This window comes from Typha latifolia, chromosome 13 (genome assembly GCF_019914945.1).
Source record: "Typha latifolia isolate L0001 chromosome 13, TyphaL0001v2, whole genome shotgun sequence".
NCBI lineage: Eukaryota > Viridiplantae > Streptophyta > Magnoliopsida > Poales > Typhaceae > Typha > Typha latifolia.
Window position 1 is genome coordinate 9,922,194 of NC_133098.1, and position 15,937 is coordinate 9,938,130.

The 15,937-nt window shown below is 40.3% G+C and overlaps 2 protein-coding genes across 2 annotated transcripts; one reads left to right on the plus strand and one right to left on the minus strand.

Annotated features, from left to right (window-relative positions):
- The first annotated feature begins 3,595 nt into the window (after positions 1–3,595).
- Positions 3,596–6,769, plus strand: LOC140799893 (leucine-rich repeat extensin-like protein 7). The gene has a single exon (XM_073154417.1). It carries the CDS (start codon positions 4,759–4,761, stop codon positions 6,577–6,579), a length of 1,821 nt encoding a protein of 606 aa, XP_073010518.1. The 5' UTR covers positions 3,596–4,758; the 3' UTR covers positions 6,580–6,769.
- A 1,314-nt stretch (positions 6,770–8,083) lies between these two features.
- Positions 8,084–15,577, minus strand: LOC140799641 (protein HIGH CHLOROPHYLL FLUORESCENCE PHENOTYPE 173, chloroplastic). Its single transcript, XM_073154035.1, has 13 exons — positions 14,780–15,577; positions 13,873–14,085; positions 13,538–13,742; positions 13,345–13,420; positions 13,073–13,208; positions 12,863–12,967; positions 12,664–12,744; positions 11,780–11,869; positions 11,643–11,708; positions 8,708–8,764; positions 8,551–8,628; positions 8,415–8,462; positions 8,084–8,321 (listed from the first exon to the last, which is right to left on the minus strand). The coding sequence occupies exons 1-13, from the start codon at positions 15,446–15,448 to the stop codon at positions 8,250–8,252; spliced, it is 1,896 nt and encodes a 631-aa protein (XP_073010136.1). The 5' UTR covers positions 15,449–15,577; the 3' UTR covers positions 8,084–8,249.
- Positions 15,578–15,937: the final 360 nt, after the last annotated feature.

Consider the following 15,937-nt stretch of genomic DNA (forward strand, 5'->3'; position numbering starts at 1 on the left):
AAAATATATAGCTGTATATAAAGGCTAAATATTAACGAAATAAAATTTAAGATAAAAATATCATCATTAGCCTTCTTCTCCAAAGAAGATAAAGGGATAATGAAAGATTGCATATATTTTAGGATCTAACAATCATATTAGTAAATATAGTAAAAAATTATGCACATCACCTATGTAAAATATTTTCAAACAGTATACAAAACATGGGTAGGAATTTTAACTAAGGCAAGTAGCAAAACTTCACCCTTAGTGTTTTACTAAAAAATGAAAAACTTCATGCATCACCATATAATTTGTACACATCGCATGCGTAAAATGTACTCTCCAATTTTAAACAGGATATGCATTGAGATTTTCCAAAAATGTCATGCATTGCCTACGCAATATGTACGCATCGTCTATGTAATATGTACGCATTGTCTATGCAAATTGTATGCTCCAATTTTAACCAAGGTACGTATCGAGATTTCCTAAAACTACCACATATCACCTATGTAATATGTATGCATCGTCTATGCGAAACGTACGCTCTAATTTTAACCAAAGTATGCATTGATATTTCCAAAAAAATATCATGAATAGTCTATGTAATATGTACTATTAATTCCTATATTTATTTTGTTATTCATTAACCATAATTATACTATTCCAATAATTTATTTAAGACATAATTATCTGCCTCTTATTCTCTTTGATAATTAAGAAAGTAAGAATTAAATTAATGTAAGTAATTACATATGAAAATATGTACATAACTCTAATAAGTATTATATATAGCTAGGATTAATATAGTAATTTATATTACTTGTATTTTGCTAATCCTGGTATAATTAGATTTATTTATTAATCATGATAAAATTAGATTTAATTCATATAAATCAAATACATTATATTAACTACAATAATTTAATAATTAATAACATAATCTATTATAATTTAAATTAAAAATAAATAAATTACATAGTGCTGGGCCGAGCCCAGCACCCAAGCGCACCTGCTGCAAGGTTATGGCCTGAGCCTGGCACCAATGCAGCAACCACCTGAGAGGAGAAGAAGAAGAGGAGGAGAAGAAGAAGAGGAAGAATGAGGAGAAGAAAGGGGGAGGAGGGGAGTCGGACCGCAAAGGAGGGGAACGTTGGTGGCCACTTAGCAGCTGGCGGCCTCGGGAAGAAATAGTGAGAGGTAGAGAAATAGAGAGAGAGAAAAAAGAGAGAAGGAAGGAGAGAGAGAGAGAGAGAGAGAGAGAGAGAGAGAGAGAGAGAGAGAGAGAGAGAGAGAGAGAGAGAGAGAGGCTCACCGGCGGGTAGGAGTGTTGACGACGGTTCTTCCCGACGGTCAGTGGCTATTGGGAGACTAGAGGGAGAGAGAGGGAGCTAGAGAGAGTGGGAGGTCGAGAAAATGAGGGGAGGAAAAAGAGAAAAGTAAAGAGAGAAGAAGAGAGAGAGAGAGAGAGAGAACGGGGTGGTCACGTGGCAGCGGTAGAGTGGCCGGTGGGCTCGGTCCCACCTCCACGCATCGCCACGACGCCAAGAAGAGTGGCTTGGTGGAGGTGCGTGGCACCTCCACCATTGGCACGACATGCAAAGCATGCTGGGCTTGAGGTTGGCCACAGCGTGGCAGGTCACGTTGTGCCCAGCTAAAATTTTTTTTAGTACTTGGGTTATTACATTCTAGATCCGATGTAGATGCGTAAAGTTGAGAACAATTTAACACTTCTGTCTAAAATTGAGAATTGATCTTTAATGGCCTCCAAAAAATGATCTCCATATTAATACTCAATAGTCCTCTATCCTAGAGTTAGATTAAACTATTTTATATTCTTAGAGATAAAATAAATATCTCTTAGAGATAAGCTAAGTATCTCTTAGAGATAAGATAAATAAAGATAGACCCAAATCTAAGTCAAATCAGCCAAAATCGTTCGAACGACTGCAAGGCCCATTCGAACGGGCTCGAATACCTATTATTTTCTTCTTTCTTAGGAAAATGCGTTCGAACGCCTAATTGTCCGTTCGAACGGCCGAGTAGATTGTTAAATGCAGAGTTGTTATTCCTGTGTCTTTGAGTATATTTTTATACTACTTTGACTGATCATGACATTGTTTAAGCAACTCAATGACGATTCAAAATCCGTTTCGAATACTCTGACTTTAAATTCAATATTCTACTTCAAACATCTCATAATTTGTACACATGCTCGTACAAAAAATCTAGATATATTATATAAAATAAAAATTATATTTTAAAATATAATTTACCAATTACATTAGTACAAATAAAAGATAATTGTGGACATGCGTTTTGCAAATATATTATGTCAAAAAATTTGCCATTAATTTAAATTGCACCTGCACAGGCTTTTTTATACGATCAAACTGATAAGAGAGGTCCTTGTATTTAATCTACAACTTTACCTCAGATTCATCAGAGCTAGTGGCTTTTGTATTAATACGACACACTGCTTTGGCCTAGTTAGCCTCCACGGGTACTTATGAAAGACCGAAGAGGTCCAAAGATCATTAGAATGATTGAGCACTATCAAAATATAAACGACAACTCGGGACACTAAGAGGCCACCAATAGCTAAAATTTTGCTTCCTACCACGGAAAAAGCCTCGTTTATTTTAAGAATAAGATTAATTTTAAAATAAATATATATTTTTAATATTTTTAAAACAAGGTCTTTATCTTAGGAATAGTTATTTTTGTGTTTACTTATATTTTGAAATAAGAGTATAATAATTATCTTTGATATAATATAAAGTAAAAAAAATATAAAAAATATTTTATTTTTATGAAATTACTATAAATAATTTTGATTTGATATAAAGTAGATTGCGGGGATAGATATTATTAGTAATTGAGTAAGTGTGTGATAAAAGATATAATTTTAATGAGTAGCGTGTATGTATTCTAGAATAAATTTATTATAGTGTTTAACTGTTCTCTCTGATGAAGACTTTAAATATTTTTCCATCCTACGTACATATTCTAGACGGCTCAGCGATGTGGTTAACTCCAACCATCGGAGTTCAAGAAGAATAAAGAAGTATGTGTTTGGTTTAACTTTGGCTAAGAAGTCTTCATAAACTTTAATCAGAGACGCTTTGAGAAGATCGATCTTAGCACAGGCGTTTGGAGGACACTTATGATGATAGCCAGCCTTACCAAAGTTTAGAAAATTAGCCAAAAAAAAAAAAAGCCTTCAAAGTTTTCTTTGTTTATGCTTAACTTTGTAATCCTATCTTATATCCCAACTAGACAAATGAAAAGGCAAGTGTAAACTGTACAAATAAATGCAAAAGAGTGGTGATCGATAAATAACAATGCAAGAACTTTCTATCAAAATGAAGTACAATCTGGAAGATATAGATTAAATACGAGTGATTCCTTTCTTCTCCTCATCCGACAAGAATCCTTATCATCAAGACGCGGTTTCTCCACTGGAAAGTATAGAATAGAGCAAGGGAAAGAAAAAGAAGAGGAAGTAACTAATGAAGTAATCGAAGAATCGCATATGCAAGTTGCTAACATTGCGTCAATTTTATCTTTCCGAGTGCTTAATTCGTTTCGCTTCAATTTCCTCGCATACACGGAGCCATTTTTCATAACACCTTCCCTTCTCCTCTTCCTATTCTCTCATTACGTTGCCAGCTGCTCCGGATCCACTGGAGATAGGGGTTAAGATATGGTGTGCAGTGACGTCCGATGCTTCTTCTTTAATCTTTCTTATTTATTAAGAATTTTTTTACTTTGTGTTCAAAAGAAGACTTTATAACACTTGCCGGAAAAAGGAGTTGAATGTATAAGTTCAGATGATCACAAAGGGAGAAAAAGAAAAAGAAGAACGACAGCAAAGAAAAGCTCAAAGGGAAGCAGCCATAAATACAAAACAGCTATGTACAGCTAGAGATCACGAAGATGGATGAGTATACGAAGAGTTAGTTCATGGATGGCTACTTGAGATGCATGAGCATACCGATAGTGATATCAATATGGTGGGCCCTTGTCGATTTAAGAGGAGAGCAGGAGAGCAGGTGAGCAGAGGTGAGCAGGTGAGGTTTTTTTTTTTATAATTTTTTTTTCCTAAGCTGATGGGTTAAACAGTGGGATAATTTAGTGTTAGTAATTAGTGGCAATTAATGAAGCTGATGATGGTCAAATTAGCATTGTTGGGAAGCAGATTGTGAACCTGAACACCAAAGTCCATCTGGCTTTTGTTTATGGTTAACACTGTTCATCTGATATTTAAAGTACTTGTCTGTAAATTAATTCCCTGTTTTTAATATTTTTTTTTATAAATGTTGAACCATGAGCAACCTGGCAGCACTAGTTATTGTTAGTAAAGTAATGAGCGAGTAACAAGTGACAGAAGTCACACTGACCAAGGACAGCATCATTATTATTTCAAATTAGATAATCACACACACATATGGAGAGTGGGAGAGAGAAAGCATGCAGCAAGTGAGGTAGCAGCGATGCGAATGCGGGTGCGGATGCGAATGCGGGTGCGGATGCGAATGCGATCCATATCTTAATCCATCTGGACCGCGTCCGGTCCATCATCACCGACTAGCTAAATACTTCACAAATCCCAACCCCATGATATCATTCCCATGTGATCTCTACTCCTCCCTCATGTGATGTGTCTCTTTTACTCCTCCTCCTCCTGCTTCTCTTGTTCCCTCCTTGGGTAGTAAGAGGTAGAGATAGTAAGAAGAAGAGAGCTCTCTATCTCTCTCTCCTTGGGGGCCGGCAATGTTAGTTGTACCCATGGCCCCTTCTCGTTGCACTACTCTTCTTTTCCTCTTCCTCCTCCTGCTCCTCGTCGTCGTCCCTCAGAGGGGTCGACTCGTCTCGGCTGGCGAGGGGTCTCTGTCGTCGTCGTTGGTGTCGTTCGATCCCCCTCCCTCCTGGTCTTTTCCTAACCCTCGCCTCCGTGCGGCGTACGTCGCGCTGCAGACCTGGAAGCAAACCGCCATCTTCTCGGACCCGCAGAACCTGACCGGGAACTGGGTGGGGCCGAATGTGTGCTCCTACTTCGGCGTGTTCTGCGCCCCGGCCCCTTCAAACTCCTACCTCCTCGTCGTCGCCGGCATCGATCTCAACCACGCCGACCTCGCCGGGTACCTCCCCGCCGACCTCCCCCTCGGCCTTCCCGACCTCGCCCTCCTCCACCTCAACTCCAACCGCTTCTGCGGCACCGTCCCCGACACCTTCCGCCGCCTCAAGCTCCTCCACGAGCTCGACCTTAGTAATAACCGCTTCGTCGGGCCCTTCCCCCGCGTCGTCCTCGCCCTCCCTTCCCTCCGCTACCTCGACCTCCGCTTCAACGACTTCGAGGGCCCCATTCCTCCGGCCCTCTTCGACCGCCCGCTCGATGCCATCTTCCTCAACTCCAACCGCCTCCGCCACCCGATCCCCTCCAACCTCGGCAACTCTCCGGCCTCCGTCGTCGTCCTCGCCAACAACCAGCTCGGCGGATGCATCCCATCCTCCATCGGCAACATGGTGCACACCTTAAACGAGATCGTACTCCTCAACGACAACCTCACCGCTTGCATCCCGACCGAGGTTGGCCTCCTCCGCCATCTCACCGTCTTCGACGTCAGCTTCAACCGCCTCCAGGGCCCGCTCCCGGGATCCATCTCTAACATGGCTGACTTGGAGCAGCTCGACGTCGCGCACAACCGGCTCACGGGGGCCATCCCCTCCGGCATCTGCTCCCTCCCGAGGCTGCAAAACTTCACCTACTCCTACAACTTCTTCACTTCGCAGCCGCCCGTTTGCCCCGCCGCGTCCGACACCAGGTTCAACTGCATCCCCGGGCTGCCGTCACAGCGCCCGCCCGCCCAGTGCTCCTTCGCGGCCGCCCACCCATTCGACTGTACTAAGTCCGTCTGCTATGCCCATCCGTCACACGGCGGCTACTGGTCGCCGCATCCCACCAAGACGCCCCCTTCTTCCTCGACGCCATCATCGCCCCCGCATGGCGGTTACATGTCGCCGCCTTCCACCAAGACTCCTCCTTCTCCCTCGACACCATCAACGCCCTCTCACGGGTCACCGCCTTCCACTAAGACTCCTCCTTCCTCAACACCGTCGTCACCACCGCACGGCGGTTACGGATCCCCGCCATCGACTGGCGCTCCTCCTCCTTACTCGACACCACCATTTTCGCCGCCGGTCTCCTCCCCTGCAATACCGCCACCCCCGCCTTCGTCAGAGTACGAACCCGGGCAGCGTCTGCCTCCGCCGCCGCCTTCTCACCACCATTATCCTACTCCATCAGTTGCCCCTCCACAGCCTCCTACCCATACTTCACCGTCTCCACCCCAGCATCCCAGCTACAGCTCGCCGCCTCCTTCTCCACCGCATAATGTTCCTACACTGCCGCCTCCCGGCGTCGGAACTCCTGGACAGCCTTACCCACCATCCCATGGAGCACATGCGCCGCCTACACGACCACCAGTAGTGCCATCGCAAGCTCCGCCGCCGCCGAAGCCTGAGTTGCCTTTTCCCCCTGTGGTAGGGATACCCTATTCATCTCCACCACCCCCAGCCATACCTTACTACTAGATCCATCTATCATCTTTTCTTCTTCTTCTTCTTCTTCGCCTCCTTATTATGTTATCGGTGAGTTGACGTTAAAAAGGTACTATTATTCTTTTTTTTCATTGTATCTTTGATTGTAGATGTCTTTGTTGTTACCTCTGCAATGGAATCGTGATCGCGGCAAGTATTAAATCCGCTTACCCTTCGAGTTTAATTCTGTTGAGTTGAGTTATTATCCTTACCATGCATATAATTCGCTCGTTTTCAATTTGATCTTCTTTTTCTTTTATTATTATTTTTTTCCCTAAAAGCTCATATGTTGTAAACTTTGATTAGAGTAGCTAAGCAATGGGCGGGCCTGCCATCAAAGTAACAATTAATCCCGGCGACGTGCTTGGCATGAGATAGTGATAGTTCCTTCGTTAATTGATGTTTTCCCTCTCTACTAATTATAGATTGCGACAGAGGAGAAATGGCCACTGGTGTGGACTGCCCTAAATAATATTCAAACTTTCTCTTTCTCTCTCTTGTGTTCTCTTTTGTACCCAGAAGTGTGTCCAGATCTTGTTGCTAGCTTGGTCACGTGAATACGAATCAATATTTAGCGGGACAAAGAGAGAGCCAATAGCATCTCTAATCATATAAGGGTTTGTCATTTATTAGTCCTCCTGCGGGGGTAGGTAGTTGGTTCACCAGGATACCACTCGCTCTCTCTTCTTCAGCAGCTATGGCAGGAGAAGCAGAGGCAATAAAGCAGAGCAAGGGGAAAGCAGAGTGGCCCGGACTATTAACTAAGCATTTATTATTGAGATAGATTGGCCCTACTCTCCAGTGCAGATCGATGATGGAAGTGCGTGCAGAGTTAAGAGAGGGAAAATTTTAGGTGGGGTCCAGTGACTTAATTATATAAGAGCAGGTACTGGTAAGTGGTAACAGTGGATCTGGATTATTATTATTATTATTATTATTATTATTATTAGTATTATTACTACACTACAGAGATTAATAAGAAGAGAGAGAATAAGAGAGAGGATCGAGGGGGAAGGTAAAGAAGCATGCGTAGCTGCTCCATGACCATCGATCTCTCTTTCTTGTGCTTCTGTCGGTGCTGCATGGCAGATAAAGCCAAAGCAGAGCAGGGCCCAGCAAATGAAATGAAGCGAAGGGTAGGGAAGAGTCACTTCTACTCACTGCTCATTACTACTACTACTACTACTACTACTACTAATAATAATAATAATAAGTGGGAAGCTCATGAGTATCGATGTGCGGAGCAGTGGGTTCCTTCCTGCCAATAGACGCATTATAGATTAGTGACCACGTGATAAGATGCCACTGCTACTGTTACTATCTATCTATTTTATCTATTCAAAGTGCAGGTGTGCCTGGACGGCAAGCATATTTTGTAACTATTTGTCAAATGCAGCTACAGCTCGCATTTAATTAAAAACATATGAAATTGGGAAAATTTTCTATGCGTCAAGTATTGTGTAGCTGCTCAAACGTAAAAGATATGTGTGAACAATAATTAAAGAAGTTAAGACATATATATTCTCATTCACAATATCTTGAGTTAGCTAAAATAGAGATATACATATTCTATCAAGCATTAAGCAAAACCTCTTGCATATTGACAAGGAGGGGGAAAAAAAATATATGCACATGTACAAGACAAAACCGTATATTTCTTGACATCAGGTGTTCTTCTCTAGAACAGAAAGAGCTGGCGTGAGGTAGTTATTCGCCTTGTCTGGCAAATGGGCGACCTGCAAGAGAGGAGTGCATTCATAAGACAGCCCAGAAATCCCAAACACCGAAATTGGAACATCCAGATTTCACCAATTGGTTCCGTTACTTACAAGTTCATAAAGCTCGTTTCCTTGCTCTGCAACATACTCATAGCATACCTGCCAGAATGAAACTTAAGTCTGGTTATGTAACTATGAAAGAAAACAAAACATGCATTTATGGCAAGGAACAAAGACAAAATCTCACATCAAAACTCTTATTCCTTGCTGTTGAATCATGCAATGCTTTGACACAAATATCAGCTACATCGGCGCAGCTGATGCCCTACATAACAATTTGATTGCCAAATAATTAGTCATTCCACTATCAGTTTACTGCTGCACAGATCTGGTTCAACTCTCACCTGAGAGATCCTATTTCCTTGATCAAATATTAGTGCACGCTGACCACCAGGTTCTTCCTGGAAATTTCAACAGTTACGGTGTAAAGCTTGATGGTAGGAAGCATCAAAACATCACAAAATAATTATCTAACAAGGTATCTTACCTAATTCTCTCTTGAAGTAGCAGTTTACATTCAAATTAATCATGACTCTTCAATATTCAAAAGGTGAGCACCAAAGAAAATTTATAACAGGTGAGAAACAAATTATTTGACACAGTTCAAAGCTATGACCATAATAGGCTGACACAAATATCTCAATCTTAGGCTTATCAAACAACTCGAAAATAGCAAATATTTCAACGAATGTGATTGCATTCCAATGGTGCAACTCTACTTTCATCAAGATTCCAAGTACTGATTTTAAGATCAGGATTGGCCACTTGAAAAAACGATACATATGAACCATCTTGGCTGAATTGGCCATCCATTTCGGATGATTTGGACTGGAGATCAACCAAACCAGCCAATCCATTTCGGCAATATAAATTGGGATCGGCCAAAACTTCAATAAATACTTTTCATATGATTAATTTGCAGCAAATTCTTCCACTAGAGATGAAAATAGACATACAGATTTCTGCCCTGAGGCACTATGTAACAAGTGAACAGCTTTCAGGGTACGGATTAATCAAGCATTCTTTATTGTCAGATTAGTATGACCATGGTCAAGCAACATATAAATTGATGAATCTAGCAGATTTTAGAGTTCTTTTCATTTTTGTAGTTCCTACACTGCTTACCAATGCCCAAAAAGTCCTGAATGATGATAATTGAGAGAAACAAACTCTAATTCTTAAGGATTCAGTAATTAGCAGAAATAGGTCCAAAGAATTGGTATTAATTGAGAAGCACATTCATATAATGCAACACAATTTGAGGATTCCTCAACATACAAATCTTATCTAAGTTAGCTATCTCCTCTCTCTCCTTTTGGCACTTTTCAAAGGATAAAAGAAGGAACTCTCAACTTATAGACACTATCTGAGTCAGCTTTTCCCTCCCTCCTTTTAGCATTTCTCAATATGCAATGGACACTTCTGTCCAATTCCTTTCAAGACCTACAACTTATTTTTGCACCTAGGCCTCTACCATGATCCTCATAAAGTATGTAGCTCACATCCTATCTGACAACTCTTAACATCTCATCAGAAAGAATTATGCACCATGATGATTAGTCTGAATCCTCCCTTAGAATTGGACCAATGTACATGGAAGCGGTTGTAATTAGGGGTGTGACTTGAATTGAAATTAATTTCAAGCCTATATTTGTGATCAAGCTTGAATTGAAATCATTTCAATTCGAACTAATTTCAAGCTAATGTTACGGTCGCCTTGGTGAAGATGATTGTCTATTTGATTTGTTAATCTAGACGAAACTCACACAACTTGCGAAGACAATAGAGACCGATCCTTGGATATATTGTTCCTCTGTAAGTTAGGAATTTAACGCAACGAGAATCTCGTTGATCGGGTTAGCAGATCGAAAGTTATGAAGAAAACAATGACCGACAGTCAAGAGGTGACGGGATGGACGTGGAATATGTGTGTAGGGTTATGAAACATGATTATAAATATAGAGGATGAATTACTGCCTAGAACTAGATGAGGTGGGAGAAGGGAACTTGTAGGTACGACTGGTCGCTAGAAGGAGGAGAGAGAAGCGACAGAGGATTAATCTCGGCCGTAGACGAAAGCTTGGCTTGGATACAGAGGGGGATGAAGAAGGGAGCAATTGACTAAAACCTGGAAGCAAAACAAAGTTTCAATAATTAATAATCTAAAGAGGCTACTTTTTCATATATTTTGAGGTTAGCCAATCATCCAAAAAACCCTAGACAAATTATATTACGACTCAACTTATCCATCACACGTTCGAATGCACCCCAATCGCGTTCGAACGTTCCAAAATAGGTCTCTAGATGTGCGAACGCGACATTAGGCGTTCGAACACACCTGCCAGAAACTATTTTATTTTCCTATAACATAAATAGAAATTGATACAATTTGAAATAGTTTAATCATGTCCACTATGCACCTAAATCAAGAACCGCAATAGCTAATTTTCAACTTGAGCTGGGCTTGAGCCTAAACGAGCCAATCAATAAACAATTTCAAGTCTCAATCAATTCAAACCAAGTTTCGATCCTGATCAAGCTTGAATTAAATTGAGCTTGATTTAGGCTTGAATCAAGCTTAAAATAAGGCATAATTTAAAAATATAAACTAATAAAATCAACAAAGTACATAACAATTCACTTAAGTAAATCATCAAATATAACAGAATTATAGTATAGTATAGAAAATATTACTCATATCACATATATATAATTATTTTGAGTCTTATTAAGCTTATTTAATGAGCCAGCTCATGATCAAAGTATCAAACTTGGCTTGAAATTATTTTTGAGCCTATTTTGAAAATCAAGCTCGATTCAACTTATTTTTGAGCCGAGCTTGACTTAGCCCTATCAAGCCAAGCTCAAGCCAGCTTGATTATTTTGACAGCCCTAGCTGTAAAATTGTAATTAGATGACTGTGCAATATATCCTAGACCCAATCCTAGCCCTGAGATTCACCTTTATGAAAGACAATCTACTCTTTCCTGACCTAAGGAGTCATAGTCTTATGTTTGCATGTTCTCTCTATCATAATGTTCCTGTCACAAAAAGTTCATAATAAGGAAAAATTCTAACTTAGCCTTCAATTATCTGGGAAAAAAACAACAAAAGATAAATACTCAAATGCAGTATGAACTCAAAGACTAACACATCACAAAACATGGATCTAGAGGAGATTCATTATCAGCCACACTATCTGTGCATCAACCAAATAAAGTACTATCCTATTAGGTTGGTCTATTTTTCCAAAACGGTAAAATGAGAGTCTGACATTACCTGCAATGGACCAGGGCGAACAATTGTATACCCAAGGCCAGATCTTCTTAATGAATCCTCTCCACCCTGGAAAGATACTTGGTCAACAACTAATATCTAGCTTAAATTGAATCAATGCTTGAAGTGTTACAAGTTACCTTCTTGGCTTTGAGGACTTGCTCTCTTCTGCTAGGTTCAATTCCAGATCCTGTACATGAGACCAATATAAAGTCTGTTTCTTGGCCAGTCTGCAGAATTCCCAAATGTGATCATTCTTTGAGTCTCGAGACAAAAGTTCTACAGATTTATAACATGTAGTATTCCGAAGAATATCATGTAAAAAATTTGTGTGAAGAAACATTATAAAAGTTCCTGTGGTAGAAGTCCAGAAGCACATCTACTGATAACATAAAGCACAATAGATATATAGAAAGAGCAACTGAGTGAATATCAAAAACAGAAAGAATAAAAGAGAACGTTTCATTCAACTGAATTGTAACAAGCCAATCACCTAAGCAGGTTTCCAGAGCTATCCTATCATGGAGCTCTGCATAACCATCACCCATTGCACACCTTATTATCCTCATTCTTTTACATTTTAAAATTTTGTTGGGTATTTTGGTTTGAACCGCTTCACACCCAAAAGAAAAGCGAGCTACGTCATAGCTAAGCTTGGATATGTGTTTTTGTATTTCTATGAGAAGAAATAGTTATGTGAACAGCCGTTTTACACCTTAATTTCCCTCCTCTTCATAAGTCACCATTCCAGATCTTTGTCACTCAAAAATTTTCTGCTCTCAAATATATTAAGGATATGCCCACACAAACTGCATATATTTATGCTAGAGCTTCATAAGTATGATTTCTAGTGAAAATGTTAATATAAAAATGGACCAAATTACTTATACACTCCGAGAAACTATGTTTACTGATCCTTCAGTATATCGTGCCTACATCTAACAACAAAAACATGAATATGGTAAATACTGGCATCCATTTGAGCACCGTACTTAAAAGTTCTAGAGCTGAAGTGATGTCTTACAGGTAATGCCTTTATGTATTCCATTATCAACTTGAAGCTTCTAGGATCTTGCTTATTTTCTACAGGTCCTTCAACAGGTCTCTGCACCAAACCAATAATAAAATATGGTAACAAAAGTGTTCATAACCTCAATAAACTCACAAAAGTTTAATGAGAAGCAACATAAAAACAAACTTCTAATTTTTTTTCTGGGACAAACCTGTCTTCTTGGTTCAAATCTGATGGTTAACGTATGTACCAGAAAAGGGTCTAGTGGAGGATCTTCTGGTTTCACTGGACGGAAAGATGAAAATGGTACCCTTACCTGCAAAAGGCAGATATTAGAAAATATGTCATTCCTGAAAACTGCTGCTAAAGCAATCACTGGAGCAAAGTAATGTAGAAGATGTGAAGTAAACTTATTCCTCACCCTGCAGAATCCCACTTTAGTGGTCATTCGAGCAAAATACTTTTTGCTTTGAGAAGTATCAGCTAGTGGTCCAGTCTCAAGTATTACAACATATGATCTTCCATTTCCACCAACAGACAGAACTAAGCCGTCGTACCTATTCTTGCCAAGTATCAGTGCTATAGAAATAACATCATTCAAATTCAACGAGATTTAAAGGTCAATTATTATTTATAAGACTATCAGAAAACCCAGATTCAACAGTCAAACACTATATCGGAAGTAACTAATACCTGTCAAGCGTGGAACCCAAAGGAAGGGAAAGCTTTTTCGACAGTTCTACGTACCCTCCTCTGGTGAAAACATATCCTGGGAGAATAAGGTTTATCAAAAAGAAAAAAAATCCATGAATGCAGTGTTACAGAAATCCTGCTAACTTGTTCCATTTTCTGGGAGCATTCAAGTACTGGAAGGAGCAAATAGTACCTGAGAATACAGCATCACCGGATTCTGTAAACTCAAATTTTGCATCCATTCCGCCATCATATTTTGCAGCAACGACATCCTGAAAGTAGGTTCCTTGTCGAACCTCCCAACCTTCCAATGATTGAACAGATCTAAATTTAGCAAGCAAGAGCTTGCTTTTGCTACTCTTACCAGCCCTTAACTGTGCAAGCTCATTGTTGTAATCCTACAAAACGACAACTAAGGTCAACCACCAAAACTTCATTTTGTTAGAAGTACTAAATTGTAACTAGAGAAACCTAATCAACTAATTGAAAGAAAAAATAGTTGAGGGAGGTTTGAGAAAGGAGGAAGACCTGAAATGCCTTAGTAACATTTTGCACTCCCTGGTTATCTACTCTGTTTAGATCCCCTGTAATAGCAGAGCGTGCAGTGGCACAATAGATAATCTTGTTGCAACCTTCAACAGCACTTTTCAAAGTTGACGGATCACCAACATCCCCAATTGCTATGGTCACTGATCTCGGAAGCATATCAATCACCTCCGGATCAGCTTTTCTTACTAAAGCCTGATTGAACAATTTGAACAATTCAATATCTTAAATATCAAATGCCTATAACTTATAAAGCTCAATTGAAATATTTGAACTATTTAGCTTCTTAACATCAAAAACCAAATGGTTATCAACAAGATCCAACCTTTTAGAAGAGAACTGAGGATATGGCTCAGATTCTTCGTGATACCTTTTAGAATTGTACAAAAACAAGTCAAAATTAAAGGAAAACTACTACCTTATGTTTTAATTAGTTCAGGAAAGTTACATTTGCCATAAAGATAAATACATCAGATTGCAATGAGCAAGTTAACTCTATAAGATAATTTATACCGTCATATGCTAGATAGTAAGAAATTTGATTTGATTGTTACTTCTGTGTGAATTTTCGGAATGAATATAACAATACAAAATAGATGATCACCATGTTGGTCACTCCTCACATTTAGTTTTCACTCAATTTCCCACTTTGTAATTCTCTTCATTTTTTTCAGTTATTGGTTTTATATTGTGATGATTGTTTTAATGGATATCAAAAGATATTCCTCTTTTCTGTTTATATCATTCAAGAAAAGAATTAAGCATTATTAAGGTCCATGATTATCTGTCAATTAAATGGACGGATTAATATTATCTTAGAATGCAGTAATCCAATTTATTCCAAGTACAGCCAATGAGATAACCATGTCGGTAATCTGGAAGTATTTACCTTAACCTTGTAACCTCTGAGCATGAGCTTGCGGATGACGATGCGTCCGATCCTGCTGGTGGCTCCGACGACGAGCACGGTGGTGTCCTGCGCTCCAGGGATGCTGAACTCGCACATGGGCCCGCGGATGAGGAGGAGGCCGTCGTCGTCCGCTGCCGTGGGGGTCCTCGAGATCTGCCCCAGACCGGAGAACTTGCGCCACACCTCGTCGAATATCTGGCGGGATTTGCGGCCGAGGCCCACAGGATTCACGTCGTCCAGGGATATCTGGGGAACTGACGAGACCTTGCTGCTGCTGCTAATACTGCTGTCTGCATCCTCTCTTCTTTCTTCTCCCTTCTCCATATCCTTGCTGGAATCTGAGCGTTTCTTGAGCTTCCCTGAATCACTACTAGTAGTAGTTGTAGTTCGGGTTTTGGCATTCTCCGGCTCGGCATCGAATTGGGCTCTGAAGACGGGGCGTTTGAGTGCCAGAGGATGGGAAAGGCTGGTGCTTGGGCTATTGGGATTAGGGAGTGGGAGTGGGAGACCAAGAAAACCGGAGGAAGTGGAAGCGGAAGCGGAGCAGGACGTGATCTGGTGATGATAGAGGTGCCGATTGTGGTGCGTCACGATCATCCCACCGTTCCTATACCCGATTCCATTTGCAGCAGCCATTAGTCGACCCATTCATTCAGTGGAGGAGTTGGAAGAATGAAACCAAGTGCAATTGGGAAGTTAGCAGGCGACGGATAAATGAGCATTATCGAATGTCCGTTTTCTTTCTGTTCAATTGTGCTTTCCAATTTTTCCCACCACATGATATTTGTGGGCAGGAGGACAAAGAGACAACCCAACCCAACCCAACTCTAGACGTGTTCCAACTCCGCCCTCACTCACCTCCTCGCTATTTCAATTACAATCCGCGTGGCATCACCTGCTTCATCAAATCAAATCTTCAACTGAATCCATTGGGCGACCATAGAATACGACTCAGAAGTCTTCTTTTAAGATTGATTGATTATAGATAGGCTTCTAACTTCTCAAGCTCCTTCGTTTACTATACGCATTCTTCTTCTTCTTCTTCTTCTTTTTTTTTCAATCTTTAGTTACCCAACATAGTAAATTCCAATGCAACATCAATGAGGGATGCTTTGTAGAAAGCTTAAAAGGTTGCTA

Bases quoted from the DNA above. Each gene is read 5' to 3' on its own strand.
- LOC140799893 (XM_073154417.1), top strand. From the start codon at position 4,759: ATGTTAGTTGTACCCATGGCCCCTTCTCGTTGCACTACTCTTCTTTTC.
- LOC140799641 (XM_073154035.1), bottom strand. From the start codon at position 15,448: ATGGGTCGACTAATGGCTGCTGCAAATGGAATCGGGTATAGGAACGGT. The intron at 13,209-13,344 runs GTATTAGTTACT...TGGCAAGAATAG, and splicing joins TTGGGTTCCACGCTTGACAG to GTACGACGGCTTAGTTCTGT. The intron at 8,629-8,707 runs GTGAGAGTTGAA...ATTGTTATGTAG, and splicing joins AAGGAAATAGGATCTCTCAG to GGCATCAGCTGCGCCGATGT.